General features: G+C 40.5%; 3 protein-coding genes across 3 annotated transcripts; all 3 read left to right on the forward strand.

The window, feature by feature from the left end:
* Window positions 1-701: 701 nt before the first annotated feature.
* Window positions 702-1,646, forward strand: LOC310714261 (olfactory receptor 5F1-like; the record flags this gene model as incomplete). Its single annotated transcript, XM_083519576.1, has 1 exon — window positions 702-1,646. One exon carries the CDS (start codon window positions 702-704, stop codon window positions 1,644-1,646), a length of 945 nt encoding a protein of 314 aa, XP_083375702.1.
* A 3,537-nt stretch (window positions 1,647-5,183) lies between these two features.
* Window positions 5,184-6,145, forward strand: LOC310714380 (olfactory receptor 5F1-like; the record flags this gene model as incomplete). Its single annotated transcript, XM_083519819.1, has 1 exon — window positions 5,184-6,145. Exon 1 carries the CDS (start codon window positions 5,201-5,203, stop codon window positions 6,143-6,145), a length of 945 nt encoding a protein of 314 aa, XP_083375945.1. The 5' UTR covers window positions 5,184-5,200.
* A 5,752-nt stretch (window positions 6,146-11,897) lies between these two features.
* LOC310714497 (olfactory receptor 5F1-like) lies at window positions 11,898-12,842 on the forward strand (the record flags this gene model as incomplete). Its single annotated transcript, XM_083519835.1, has 1 exon — window positions 11,898-12,842. One exon carries the CDS (start codon window positions 11,898-11,900, stop codon window positions 12,840-12,842), a length of 945 nt encoding a protein of 314 aa, XP_083375961.1.
* Window positions 12,843-15,711: the final 2,869 nt, after the last annotated feature.

The following is a 15,711-nucleotide window of genomic DNA, read 5'->3' on the forward strand; positions in this document are numbered from 1 at the left end:
TTCTTAAAACATTGACTTAAATCCGTACCACAATCTGATGCCTGTTTACCCTGAAATAACGCCTACTGAATGATTTGGGGCTTACTTCAAAGTAATAAGGCATAGGATTGCAGCTTCAAAGCATTTTTAAAGATAACAGTTGCATATTAAATGATCTAATCTGAAAATGATTTTTAAAAGGATGCATATTCACAAAGCTGGATATTAGTGCAAATGAAGAAAAAAATTGATTTCCCCCTAAAATTTATATGGAATTTATTCCGCTAATGAACTATGGGAGTAACATTTGTTAAATTATATACTATTCTTTGCAATATCACTAGGTATTATGATAATGTTTTTTTATATTTGCAGATTGAGGATAAAGGAGAAATTCATGCTCTGCAAGCTATGGCGCACAAGTAGCCTGTACGAATTGATAATCACAGAAATACTCATTATTAAGTATAGTGATACATTCTGACATTTTGTGTTATGACTTCTGAAGGCATTTCAGCACACTCTATCTCCAACTGCCTCTGTCCACGCACACCCTTAATATCTGGCAAGGGGGTGGAGAAGTCAAATGACCTCTTCACAGAGCAAGATGTCAAAATAGGGAGCGCACTACATTGCAGACTTCACTTCCTTCCCCATCTGAAGGTGCACAAAGATCCATGTTCATTCACCATAACTACAGCAGGAATAAATCAGCTGCAAAAATGTCTACAAAAAATATCAGTGTTGTATCTGAATTTATTTTTGTGGGATTTGCAGATGTACCAGAACTGAAGATTCCCATCTTCACATTGTTGCTGCTGATCTATGTTATCACTGTGGTGGGCAACCTAGGGATGATTTTGCTGATCAGAATGGACTCTCAGCTTCACACTCCCATGTACTTTTTCCTCAGTAATCTGGCTTTCTTAGATTTTTGCTATTCTTCCAACATCACCCCCAAAGCCTTAAGAACTTTACTATCAGAGAAGAGAACCATTTCTTTCCTGGGATGCTTCATCCAACTGTATTTCTTTATTGCTCTGGTAGGTACAGAGGTCATGCTTTTTGGGCTAATGGCTTATGACCGCTATGTGGCCATCTGCAACCCTTTGTTGTACACATCAATCATGTCACACACCCGATGTGTCAAGATGGCTGGGGGAGCATTCACAGCCGGTTTCTTGAACTCAATCATTCATACCACTTTGGTAGGTACTTTGTCTTTTTGCCAGTCTAATGAAATTAACCATTTCTTCTGTGAGAGCCCCCCACTACTCAAGCTCTCATGTTCTGATACATCCATAGCTGAGACACTAGTTTTCATTTGTGCTGGAATCAATATGTTAGGCTCTCTCTTGATAATCCTGAGTTCTTACCTGTACATCCTTTTCACGGTGCTCCAGATGAAGTCAGCCAAGGGCCGCAAGAAAGCCTTTTCCACATGCATCTCCCATCTGATTGCTGTGATCATATTCTATGGAACGACTATATATATTTACCTACAACCTAGTTCCAACTATTCAGAAGATCAGAATAAAGTCGTGTCAATGTTCTATTCCTTTGTCATCCCAATGCTCAACCCCTTAATTTACAGTCTGAGGAACAAGGAGGTGAAGGAGGCAATGAAGAGAGTGATGGATAAGAATGCATTTTCACATTTACTATAAAATACTATATCAACAGACTGTTGAATTAATTAGATTGCATGTTAGATTTTATTCAAGTCCTCTAGCCTTGTTATGTAAAGTACTTAAGCATGTTCTTCATTTAAACATATCTGTAATGCAATAGAACTGTCTATGTTCTTTGCCATATTTTTAAACATTTTAGAGAATATATGGATCCACCTTGTATTTGGAGGAGATCGTCAGGTATCCACCCTGATACAATGAGCATTGAGCTATTAGAAAACACTCCCCAAAAAGAGGCCCTCAAAATTTGCAAAAAAAAGACCAATGCAGCAATGGCGGTAGAGCTGAATGCATGTGTTCCCAAATGAGCCTAAAATGGGTGGGAAATCTGGGGTCCTCCAAATTTCTTTGGACTCTGATGATTTCCTTCATCCACACCCAGCATAGAATCCTTCTGGACCACAATGGTAAGAAGTTTTTTTTTGGGGGGGGGGACTACATTTTTCTGTGTGGTTATGCTGCTTCGTGAAGTACAAGGTGGTGCTGGGTACTGTTTCCCTAAAATGTGACCTTTGACACTGAATGGTTCCATCTTCTCTCCCATGCTTTTGACATCTACCTGAAGAAGTTAGCTGTAGTTTGGGGGTAGAATGTCATCACAATGCTGATGACACCCAGCTCTTACTTATTGCTTCCACAATTCAATCCTGTGGAGGCACTGCAAATTCTAAACTTTTCATAGTTTTGGAAGAAAATCAATTGAAATGTAATCAAGGTAGGACAGAAGCAATCTTGGTTGGCCATTTTAATGATCTTGGAGGAAGTACACAGACTTTTCTCGACTCTTTGTACAGAAGTGCCCTTATATTCAGAAAGATAGAATATACATTTCTGAAAGAATCTAAAGAACTAGGGTGGTTTGTTTCATACTTCACGTGGTATTAGAAGGATTTATCTGCAGGGCTAGAGGGAGGGTTAAAGAGTTTATGCTATCGGGAGAAGCAGCTGAGCTGAGTTTATCCCTGCCCTGGAAATGTGGTCTGTGTTGCTTGCAAGCCCAATAAATAAGGTTGTATCTGTTAATGATCTACCTTTTAGAAATTTTTAAGATAATATTTTAGTTTTATATTATGCTGCTTTGACTGTATACTTGACTTTCTTCAGATAACTTTATTTATGTTTTATAGATTTAATTTGCTGTAAACCGCTTTGAGATTTTTCTTAAAAATATAGAGTGGTATAGAAAATAAATAAATAAGTTAATGGCAACTTCTGAGGCTCTGGATCTTTCTTAATCCTTGGAGATCAGGTTCCCTGATAAACAGTGTATGATCCAATTAGTATAAAAATATTTGTTCCCATAGGAATGCTTGCAAGAGGAATTTAAGGCACAGTGGCAGAAAGATATAGTTCTTTTGTTAACCTCAGCAGATGGGGTAGACCTGACCCTGAATGAAATCAGTCACACACTCTTTGCTTACTAGGACGATAACTTAATTGAGGACTTAAAGGTACATGGTAGGTGAATCACTGAGTCACAGAAAGAAAACACTCCTGAAGGTTGGTGGTGGGGCACTTCCAATGTCAAGTGACTTTCTTTGTAGTCATACAGGTAGGTAGTTTCTGATCCCATCAAGTTACATGTATTCTATCATTATTGCCCTTTTACAGTGCTTCTGACTGGGGATATGAATGGTGGCTTTGTGTGCATGTTTGTCTCTCTCTGTGTGTGGTGCAGACACACATATATATGGAAGAGTGTGTGCATGAGAGAATGGGTTGTGTATTTTTAGGGATGGGTGAGTACTGCTTGATGTGTAAATGAGGCATTTGGGTAGTTAGAATGTGAGATGGGGGGAGAGCAGAGTGAACAGTGTATATATGTGAAATGGGAGGACTACAGTGAAGGTATCCGATGGAATCATCCTCCAAAGAAATGTTAATACTGTTCCAGGCAGACCCAATCTCCAAGTGGTGGGAGATTTTAGGGGTTCCAGCAATTTTTCAGGGTTCGTTTTCCTTGGAATGAAGCTCAGTGAAGACTGTGGTGCATATAGGATATCTAGTTTTATTTAGACACAAACAGTATATAACCTGAGCATAAGATGGAGGGGCTCACAGCATTAACACCCCACCAGATCTTGTTTCTCTATCAGTCCCAGCTTTGGATATAGCACAGTTCCAGCATGTCTCTGTTTCTCCAGCTTCCAGCCTGCTTCCAGCTCAGTTCACACACAACCACAAGACTATTGTTTTCCTCTCTAGCAGCTAGGTGAGCGCAAGTGGATGAAAGGCCCCCCCTATTAGTCTGGAAGGCACCATCACCTAGTGGTAGCCTAGCTCATTCGTTTTGGATGCCGAAGATGACACTTAAGGGGTCAGCTAAAGCCATTCTATTACAAGGAAACTTCTCCGACTAGATCAGCTATCTCCTCTGTTAGATTCTAACCCTCACTAGGTACACAGAGCTCCCTGCTGCTTAGCGGCTGTTTCCCACTTTACTTTTCATGGCTGCCTTACTCTGTCTAATGGCAGGGCTGGCTTTAAACCTGACACAAACATAAGTTCTCCCTCAAGCAGAAGATGTGCATGTAGCAGGCCCCTGGTATGCCTGCACAGTCCTTCCTAGAACAAGGTGAAAACTATAGGCTAAAGCACTAAAATATATAGGTCTGTATGTCTTATTTAGTTGTTAAGTTATTAAGAACAAAATCCCATACAAGTCTACCCTGAAGTATTTCCTACTGAATGCAATGTGGCTTAGTCCCAGGTAAGTAAGCCTAGGATATCAGCGTCAAATAATTATATATATATATATATATATATATATATATATATATATATATATATGCAGGTTTTGGTGTCTTCGGGTGTCTTCCCGTGTAAGAGTTGGGGTGTCTAGGCGACGTTTCGACGAGGTCTCACTCGTCATCTTCAGGCTGGTGCTAGCACCAGCCTGAAGATGACGAGTGAGACCTCGTCGAAACGTCGCCTAGACACCCCAACTCTTACACGGGAAGACACCCGAAGACACCAAAACCTGCATTCCTGTACCCGTGAAAATCTACGAAAGCAAATATATATATATATATATATATATATATATATATATATATATATGAATTGCATCTTAAATTCTCAAACCTGAAAATGAAAAGAAAGCAGATGCAAAATCATACAGCAAAATATTACTGTAAATCTTAAAGATAATGGATGATTTTCCAGAAAATAGAAAGAAAAAAAACCTTGTTTAAGGAATGGAACGTTGCAAAAAAGATATTTGTTAAATTATAGAAATATTATTTGTAATATCCCTAGACATTAAGATGAGGCTTATTTTATTTTATATCTGCAGACTGAGAAGAAAAATAAAAATCATGCACTACAACCTAAGGCACAAAAGCAGTCGGTACATATCGACAACCCAAGAAATGCCCTTTACTTAGTACAGCCAGACTTTTTTGGTTATGACTACTGAAGGTATATCATTCGCTCTTCCCAGCTGAATCCATCCTCTCCTCCAACTGGAATCATATGAAGATCCATGTTCATTTGAAATAAAAAATAGCAGGAATAAATCAGCTACAAAAATGTCTACAGAAAATACCAGTGTTGTGTCTGAATTTATCTTTGTGGGACTTGCAGATGTACCGGAACTGAAGATTCCCATCTTCACATTGTTGCTGCTGATCTATGTTATCACTGTGGTGGGCAACCTAGGGATGATTTTGCTGATCAGAATGGACTCTCAGCTTCACACTCCCATGTACTTTTTCCTCAGTAATCTGGCTTTCTTAGATTTTTGCTATTCCTCCAACATCACCCCCAAAGCCTTAAGCAATTTCCTATCAGAGAGGAGAACCATTTCTTTCCTGGGTTGCATAATCCAACTGTATTTCTTTGTTGCTCTGGCAAGTACAGAGTTCATGCTTTTTGGGCTGATGGCTTATGACCGCTATGTGGCCATCTGCAACCCTTTGTTGTACACATCAATCATGTCACACACACGATGCATCAAGATGGCTGGCGGAGCATTCACAGCCGGTTTCTTGAACTCAATCATTCATACCACTTTGGTAGGTACTTTGTCTTTTTGCCAGTCTAATGAAATCAACCATTTCTTCTGTGAGATCCCCCCACTACTCAAGCTCTCGTGTTCTGATACATCCATAGCTGAAACACTAGTTTTCATGTGTGCTGGAATCAATATGTTAGGCTCTCTCTTGATAATACTGAGTTCTTACCTGTACATCCTTTTCACGGTGCTCCAGATGAAGTCAGCCAAGGGCCGCAAGAAAGCCTTTTCCACATGCATCTCCCACCTGATTGCTGTGATCATATTCTATGGAACTGGCATGTTTATATATTTGCAACCTAGTTCCAACTTTTCAGAGGATCAGAATAAAGTTGTGTCAATGTTTTATGCCTTTGTCATCCCAATGCTCAACCCCTTAATTTACAGTCTGAGGAACAAGGAGGTGAAGGAGGCAATGAAGAGAGTGATGGATAAGAATGCATTTTCACATTTACTATAAAATACTGTATCAACAGACTGTCAAATTAATTAGATTGCATGTTAGATTTTATTCAAGTCCTCTAGCCTTGTTATGTAAAGTACTTAAGCATGTTCTTCATTTAAACATATCTGTAATGCAACAGAACTTTCTATGTTCTTTGCCACATTTTTAAACATTTTAGAGAACATATGGATCCCCTTTGTATTTGGAGTTGATAGTAAAGTATTCACCCTGATACAATGAGTATTGAGCTATTATAAAACACTCCCCAAAAAGAGGCTCTCAAAATTTGCAAAAAAGAAGCAATGCAAAAATGGTGGCAGAGCTGAATGCATGTGTTCCCAAATCAGCCTAAAATGAGTGGGAAACCTGGGGTCCTCCAGATTTCTTTGGATTCTGATTTCCTTTATCCACACCCAGCATAGAATTCTTCTGAACCATAAGGGTAAGAAGGTTTTGGGGAAGAAGAAAAAAACATTGTTCTGTGTGGTTATGCTACTTCCTGAAATACAAGTTGGTGCTGGGTTCTGTTTCCCTAAAATGTGACCTTTGACAGGTAGGCACTGAATGGTTGCATCTTGTCTCCCATGCTTTTGACATCTACCTGAAGAAGTTGCCTGTAGTTTGGGGGTGGGATGTCATCACAATGCTGATGACACCCAGCTCTTACTTATTGCTTCCACAATTCAATCCTGGCGAGGCACCGCAAATTCTAAACTTTTCATAGTTTTGGAAGAAAATCAAGTGAAATATATTCAAGGTAGGACAGAAGCAATCTTGGTTGGCCATTTTAATTAACTTGGAGGAAGTACACAGACTTTCCTCATCTGGGTGTACAGAAGTGCCCTAATATTCAGAAAGATAGAATATACATTTCTGAAAGAATCTAAAGAACTAGGGTGGTTGCTTTCATACCTCACGTGGTAGTACAAGCATTTTATCTGCAGGGCTAGAGGGATATGGAAAGAGCTTATACTATGTGGAGAAGCAGCTGAACTGAGTTCATCCTTGCCTTGGAAATGTGGTCTGTGTTCCTGGCAAGCTCAATCAATAAAGTTGTGTCTGTTAATGGTCTACCTTTTACATGGTCAAATAATAAGGAAATGACAATTTCTGAGTCTCTGGATCTTTCTTATTCCTTGGAGATTAAATTCCCTGATAAAAAAATGTATGCTCTAATTAGTATAAAAATGTTTGTTCCCATATGAATACTTGCAAAAGGAATTTAAGGCATAGTGGCAGTAAGATATAGTTCTTTTGTTAACCTCAGCAGATGGGGTAGACCTGACCCTGAATGAAATCAGTCACACACTCTTTGCTTACCAGGACGATTACTTTATTGAGGACTTAAAGGTACATTGTAGCTCAATCACTGAGTCACAGAAAGAAAACACTTCTGAAGGGTGGTGGTGCACTTCCAATGTCAAGTGACTTTCTTCGTAGTCATACAGGTAGGTAGTTTCTGATCCCATCAAGTTACATGTGTTCTATCATTATTGCCCTTTTACAGTGCTTCTGACTGAGGTTATGAATGGTGGCTTTGTGTGCATGTGTGTGTCTCTCTCTGTGTGCGGTGCACACGCACATATATATGAAAGAGTGTGTGCATGAGAGAATGGGCTGTGTATTTTTAGGGATGGGTGAGTACTGCTTGATGTGTAAATGAGGCATTTGGGTAGTTAGACTGTGAGATGGGGGGAGAGCAGAGTGAACAGTGTATATATGTGAAATGGGAGGACTACAGTGAAGGTATCAGATGTAATCATCCTCCAAAGAAATGTTAATACTGTTCCAGGCAGACCCAATCTCCACATGGTGGGAGATTTTAGGGTTTCCAGAACTTTTTCAGGTTTCGTTTTCCTTGGAATGAAGCTCAGTGAAGACTGTGGTGCATGATAGATAGATAATTTATTACGGTCGGAGAACAGCTTATAAAACACACTTGGGGTACAATCCCAGAAAGAAAACAAACAGTTAAAACAATGTACCACAATAAATTTAAAATTTATAAATGTGATAAGCATATAGACACTTAAAACTTTAAGATAAGCTACCGCATAGATGTGACCCAGAGTCACCCATGGAACTGAGTTTGGGGATTTTCTTCATGAACTAGTCTGAGTCGGGGGATGGTCTGCGCCTACAGATCTGTACACAGAACCTGGCAACCATCCGTGTCGTCTTATGATCTTTGCCTAACAGGAAAAGGTCAAATTTTTGCTTTTCCGGTAGGTCAGCGAGCCTCACCAGTAGGGGATCAATGGTCTTTCTACATGCCTCTTCATAAAAGGGACATCTAAAGAACAAGTGCTCTGGGCTTCCTATATCCCCCAATGAACAGGCACAAAGTCTCTGAGCATATAGGACTTTTTAAAAGGCTCCTTCCAGGACCAGCGAGGGCAGAGCCAAGCTTCTGGTGAGTGTAAAGGCCCTTCTAGCATTTTTGGATACGAGAAAGAAGAGATATGCTGCCAGTGTGGCTATATATCTCTCGATTTCTCCGATTTTATAGTCAGGGCACCTTGAGCAGTCCTGTTGTCTCTCGGTGTCTGTGATTCTTTGCCTGACCATAGCTTTTGACTGGCCCAACCCCAGACTTAGAAGGGCTTGAGGGGCAAAACCCAGTTTCTGAGGGGTGTTCAGGACTGTTGTCAGCCAGCCTGACTGGAACTGGTCGCAGAGGATCAGTGAGGCTATTCCTCGGGGGAGCAGATTCAATGTTAGCCATTTGTAAATTGATGCTAGGCAGATATAAGCCTCCACTCTCATCATCCCCGTTTCTAGTCTAATCCATGCATTTGAAACACATCTGGGGACTTGTAGGAGAGCTCTAAGGAGTTTAGACTGAACTCTCTCAAGGGGGGAGAAAGCAGAGGAAGGTGGGCCCAGAAAGGATCCATAAAGGAGCTGTGTCAACATTTTGGCCTTGTACAATTTTAGTGCCGCGGGGATGAAAAAGCCCCCTTGTGCTCTAAAAATTTTAAGAATACGGTTTGTGGTTTTTTCTGCTGAGCTCCCAATGAAGTTTATGTGAAGTTTGTTCCTGAGGCCTGTACCACCATTCCTAGATACTTATAATTTGTGACTTGTTCCAATTTATGGCCTCGAAGTTCCCAGCTTCTAAGCTTTGGTTTTTCCCCAAAAGTGAGTATCTTGGTCTTTTGATAGTTGATTTTGAGACATTCAGTTTCACAGTATGCTGCGAGCTTTCTTAGTGCTCTTTTGAGTCCAGTGGGGGTTCTAGATAAAATTACCGTATCATCAGCATATAACAGGACCAAAATATGCCGATTTGCGAGCTTCAGAGGGTGAAGTTCTAAGTCATTGAGTGCAGATCCTAAATTATTTAAATAGAAATTGAATAGTAGGGGGGCCAAAAGGCACCCTTGCCTGACTCCCTTGAAGGTTTTAATGGGGTCTGTTAGATGTCCTAGGCATCTGACTCTAAGAGCAGTGTTTGCCTGCAGTGCCTGAATTAGGAACAGAAGCCTTCTATCTATTGTGGTACCCTGTAATCTGTCCCAGAGTCTGGTTCTGGAGACTGTATCAAAGGCTGCTTTTAGATCAACGAAAGCAGCATATAGTGAGGCCTGCCCTCCTGATTTGTATTTATTGATGAGATGTTGCAACGTTAGACAGTGATCTATCATGGACCTTCTGGGTCTAAAGCCCACTTGTTCTATTGCCAGGATCTTCATTCTCTAGCCATTCTGTCAATTTATTAAGGAGGTACTTTGAGTAGAGTTTACTAATCACACTTAAGCTGATCGGAATGTAATTTGCTGGGTCCCCTCTATTACCCTTTTTATAGAATGGGACAATTATGGCTGTTCCCCATTCCCTTGGGATGCGACCAGTGTCATCTATGTAAGTAAAGAGGATGTCTAAGAAAGGTGCCCACAAATCCGCCTGTGCTTTTATCATTTCTGGCATAATGCCTTCTGGGACTGGGGCTTTGGCCGTTTTCAGTTGGTTTATATATGATTTCACTTCAGTTACTGAAACTGGTGGCCATTTAGCCAGTTGTTCTATATTATAATTCCATAATGGAGGTTCAGCGTCCTCATACTAAGATTGGAAGAATGAGCCCTAAAGGTTAGGGGGAATTTGCGAGGTTAAGGGGGAAATAGCCTTATGGGTGCCAGAAGCTACCAATTTCCGGAATAGTGTCTGATCTTTTGCTTTTGCCGCACTAATTAATTCCAGCCAACATTTTCTGGTATAGGCATTATTTTGGTGGATTATTAGGTCTTTATACTCTTTTTTTTAGGGCACGAACAGCAAGATAGGCTTGCTGTCTGACAGAATTTTCAGCTGTCAGGGCGGCTTTGTAAGCATTTTGCAGGGCTCTCTTGGCCTCAAAACAGGTGTATTCAAACCAGGGTTTATTTCTGTAGTGCATGTAGGATATCTAGTTTCATTTAGCACCGCAACAGATCTTGTTTCTCTGTCAGTCCCATCTTTGGATATAGCACAGTTCCAGCATTCTCTGTTTCTCCATCTTCCAGCCTGCTTCCAGCTCAGTTCACACCCACCCACCAGACTATTGTTTTCCTATCTAGCAGCTAGGTGAGCACAAGTGAATGAAAGCCCCCCCCCCTATTAGTCTGGAAGGCACCATCACCTAGTGGTAGCCTAGCTCATTCGTTTTGGATGCCGAAGAGGACACTTAAGGGGTCAGCTAAAGCCATTCTATTACAAGGAAACTTCTCCGACTAGATCAGCAATCTCCTCTGTTAGATTCTAACCCTCACTGGGTACACAGAGCTCCCTGATGCTTAGCGGCTGTTTCCCACTTTACTTTTCATGGCTGCCTTACTGTGTCTAATGGCAGGGCTGGCTTTAAACCAGACACAAACATAAGAGTTCTCCTTCGAGCAGAAGATGTGCATGTAGCAGCCCCCTGGTATGCCTGCATAGTCCTTCCTAGAACAAGGTGACAATTGTAGGCTAAAGCACTAAAATATATAGCTCTGTATGTCTTATTCAGCTATTAAGTTATTAAGAACAAAATCCCATACAAGTCTACCCTGAAGTATTTCCTACTGAATGCAATGTGGCTTAGTCCCAGGTAAGTAAGCCTAGGACAAATAATTATATATATATATATATTTATGCAGGTTTTGGTGTTTTCGGGTGTCTTCCCGTGTAAGAGTTGGGGTGTCTAGGCGACGTTTCGACGAGGTCTCACTCGTCATCTTCAGGCTGGTGCTTTCGGCTTCTTGTTACTGGAACAGAGCAGGATCTCAGTGTTTGAGTTCCTATAAATACTGTTGAGGGGGTGTGGTGTATATATATATATGAATTGCATCTTAAATTCTCAAACCTGAAAATGAAAAGAAAGCAGATGCAAATTCATACAGCAAAATATTACTGTAAATCTTAAAGATAATGGATGATTTTCCAGAAAATTGAAGAAAAAAAACCTTGTTTAAGGAATGGAACGTTGCAAAATGATATTTGTTAAATTATAGAAATATTGTTTGTAATATCCCTAGACGTTAAGATAAGGCTTATTTTATTTTATATCTGCAGATTGAGAAGAAAAAGCAAAATCATGCTCTACAACGTAAGGCACCCAAGCAGTCGGTACATATCGACCACCCAAGAAATGCCCTTTACTTAGTACAGCCAGACTTTTTTGGTTATGACTACTGAAGGTATATCATTCGCTCTTCCCAGCTGAATCCATCCTCTCCTCCAACTGAAATCATATGAAGATCCATGTTCATTTGAAATAAAAAATAGCAGGAATAAATCAGCTACAAAAATGTCTACAGAAAATACCAGTGTTGTGTCTGAATTTATCTTTGTGGGATTTGCAGATGTACCGGAACTGAATATTCCCATCTTCACATTGTTGCTGCTGATCTATGTTATCACTGTGGTGGGCAACCTAGGGATGATTTTGCTGATCAGAATGGACTCTCAGCTTCACACTCCCATGTACTTTTTCCTCAGTAATCTGGCTTTCTTAGATTTTTGCTATTCTTCCAACATCACCCCCAAAGCTTTAAGCAATTTCCTATCAGAGAGGAGAACCATTTCTTTCCTGGGTTGCATAATCCAACTGTATTTCTTTGTTGCTCTGGCAAGTACAGAGTTCATGCTTTTTGGGCTGATGGCTTATGACCGCTATGTGGCCATCTGCAACCCTTTGTTGTACACATCAATCATGTCACACACCCGATGTGTCAAGATGGCTGGGGGAGCATTCACAGCCGGCTTCTTGAACTCAATCATTCATACCACTTTGGTAGGTACTTTGTCTTTTTGCCGGTCTAATGAAATCAACCATTTCTTCTGTGAGATCCCCCCACTACTCAAGCTCTCATGTTCTGATACATCCATAGCTGAAACACTAGTTTTCATGTGTGCTGGAATCAATATGTTAGGCTCTCTCTTGATAATACTGAGTTCTTACCTGTACATCCTTTTCACGGTGCTCCAGATGAAGTCAGCCAAGGGCCGCAAGAAAGCCTTTTCCACCTGCATCTCCCACCTGATTGCTGTGATCATATTCTATGGAACTACTATATATATTTACTTACAACCTAGTTCCAACTATTCAGAGGATCAGAATAAAGTTGTGTCAATGTTCTATTCCTTTGTCATCCCAATGCTCAACCCCTTAATTTACAGTCTGAGGAACAAGGAGGTGAAGGAGGCAATGAAGAGAGTGATGGATAAGAATGCATTTTCACATTTACTATAAAATACTATATCAACAGACTGTCGAATTAATTAGATTGCATGTTAGATTTTATTCAAGTCCTCTAGCCTTGTTATGTAAAGTACTTAAGCATGTTCTTCATTTAAACATATCTGTAATGCAACAGAACTGTCTATGTTCTTTGCCATATTTTTAAATATTTTAGAGAACATATGGATCCCCATTGTATTTGGGGTTGATAGTCAAGTATTCACCCTGATACAATGAGCATTGAGCTATTAGAAAACATACCCCAAAAAGAGGCCCTCAAAATTTGCAAGAAAGAAGCAATGCTAAAATGATGGTAGAGCTGAATGCAGGTGTTCCCAAATTAGCCTAAAATGAGTGGGAAACCTGGGGCCCTCCAGACTGTTTTGGACTCTGATTATTTCCTTCATCCACACCCAGTGTAGAATCCTTCTCGACCATAAGGGTAAGAAGGTTTTGGGGAAGGAGAAAAAAACATTGTTCTTTGTGGTTATGCTACTTCTTGAAATACAAGATGGTGCTGGGTACTGTTTCCCTAAAATGTGACCATTGACAGGTAGGCACTGAATGGTTGTATCTTGTCGCCCATGCTTTTGACATCTACCTGAAGAAGTCACCTGTAGTTTGGGGGTGGGATGTCATCACAATGCTGATGACACCCAGCTCTTACTTATTGCTTCCACAATTCAATCCTGGCGAGGCACTGCAAATTCTAAACTTTTCATAGTTTTGGAAGAAAATCAATTGAAATGTAATCAAGGAAGGACAGAAGCAATCTTGGTTGGCCATTTTAATGATCTTGGAGGAAGTACACAGACTTTTCTCAGCTGGCTGTACAGAAGTGCCCTTATATTCAGAAAGATAGAATATACATTTCTGAAAGAATCTAAAGAACTAGGGTGGCTGGTTTCATACCTCACGTGGTAGTACAAGCAATTATCTGCAGGGCTAAAGGGATATGGAAAGAGTTTATACTATGTGGAGAAGTAGCTGAGCTGAGTTCATCCTTGCCTTGGAAATGTGGTCTGTGTTGCTTGCAAGCTCAATTAATAAAGTTGTGTCTGTTAATGGTCTACCTTTTAGCTGGTCCAATAATATGGAAATGGAAACTTCTGAGTCTCTGGATCTTTCTTATTCCTTGGAGATTAAAGTCCCTGATAAAAAATGTATGCTCTAATTAGTATAAAAATGTTTGTTCCCATATGTATACTCGCAAAAGGAATTTAAGGCACAGTGGCAGAAAGATATAGTTCTTTCGTTAACCTCAGCAGATGGGGTAGACCTGACCCTGAATGAAATCAGTCACACACTCTTTGCTTAGCAGGACGATTACTTTATTGAGGACTTCGAGGTACATGGTAGGTGAATCACTGAGTCACAGAAAGAAAACACTTCTGAAGGTTGGTGGTGGGGCACTTCCAATGTCAAGTGACTTTCTTCGTAGTCATACAGGTAGGTAGTTTCTGATCCCATCAAGTTACATGTGTTCTATCATTATTGCCCTTTTACAGTGCTTCTGACTGAGGTTATGAATGGTGGCTTTGTGTGCATGTGTGTCTCTCTGTGTGTGTGGTGCACACACACATATATATGAAAGAGTGTGTGCATGAGTGAATGGGTTGTGTATTTTTAGGGATGGGTGAGTACTGCTTGATGTGTGAATGGGGCATTTGGGTAGTTAGAATGTGAGATGTGTGGAAAAAAGGAGTGTGAACAGTGTATATACGTGAAATGGGAGGACTTCAGTGCAGGTATCAGATGGAATCATCCTCCAAAGAAATGTTAATACTGTTCCAGGCAGCCCCAATCTCCAAGTGGTGGGAGATTTTAGAGGTTCCAGCACTTTTTCAGGTTTCGTTTTCCTTGGAATGAAGCTCAGCGAAGACTGTGGTGCATTTAAGATATCTAGTTTCATTTAGACACATACAGTATATAATCTGAGCATAAGATGGAGGAGCTCACAGCATTAACACCCCACCAGATCTTGTTTCTCTATCAGTCCCAGCTTTGGATATAGCACAGTTCCAGCATGTCTCTGTTTCTCCAGCTTCCAGCCTGCTTCCAGCTCAGTTCACACCCACCCACCAGATTATTGTTTTCCTCTCTAGCAGCTAGGTGAGCGCAAGTGGATGAAAGGCCCCCCTATTAGTCTATAAGGCACCATCACCTAGTGCTAGCCTAGCTCATTTGTTTTGGATGCCACAGAGGATACTTAAGGAGTCAGCTAAAGCCATTCTATTACAAGGAAACTTCTCTGACTAGTTCAGCAATCTCCTCTGTTAGATTCCAACCCTTACTGGGTACAGGGGCCCAATAATTGGAAGGGTCTAAGGGCATTATCCAGACAGGACCCCCAAAATCCACGTTGCTGAAAGCTGCAGTCCCTCAGCAATCGTCACATACTTGTGTCATGCACAGATTCATTATATTATCCAGACCTGCCCCCTATCTCTCTATTTAACATTAGGGACGCAGGTAAAGGCCAATCACAAAACCATCATCCCCCCATAGTAACTGTTGTTCATCCATGAATGATGGAGGTATTGCCCATCATTCATGGGTGGACAACTACTTTCTTCAGGGCCATATAATTCAGAGAGTTAGGGAAATGAATCATCTATTAGTGTAGTAGCACAGCACATACGTAATAAATGTGTAACTAATTACATATAATTTACTGAGGGTTTTAAAAAAAAACGACCCTGAGAAAATACAATTGCATTCAGTTCAACAAGAAACTCCATTTCTAATCAGTGAATAAACAAGAAAGATGGGAATTTCTGCATCTGTGCTCATGTACAGTGGAGATCTCTGACATAGGCTTGCCATTTTTCAAACAGTAAAATCCAGACAGAAAAGGCTTACTTTATTTTTTATTTGCAGA

Source organism: Podarcis liolepis, assembly GCF_965112155.1.
Source record: "Podarcis liolepis genome assembly, chromosome: 1".
NCBI classification, from domain to species: domain Eukaryota; kingdom Metazoa; phylum Chordata; class Lepidosauria; order Squamata; family Lacertidae; genus Podarcis; species Podarcis liolepis.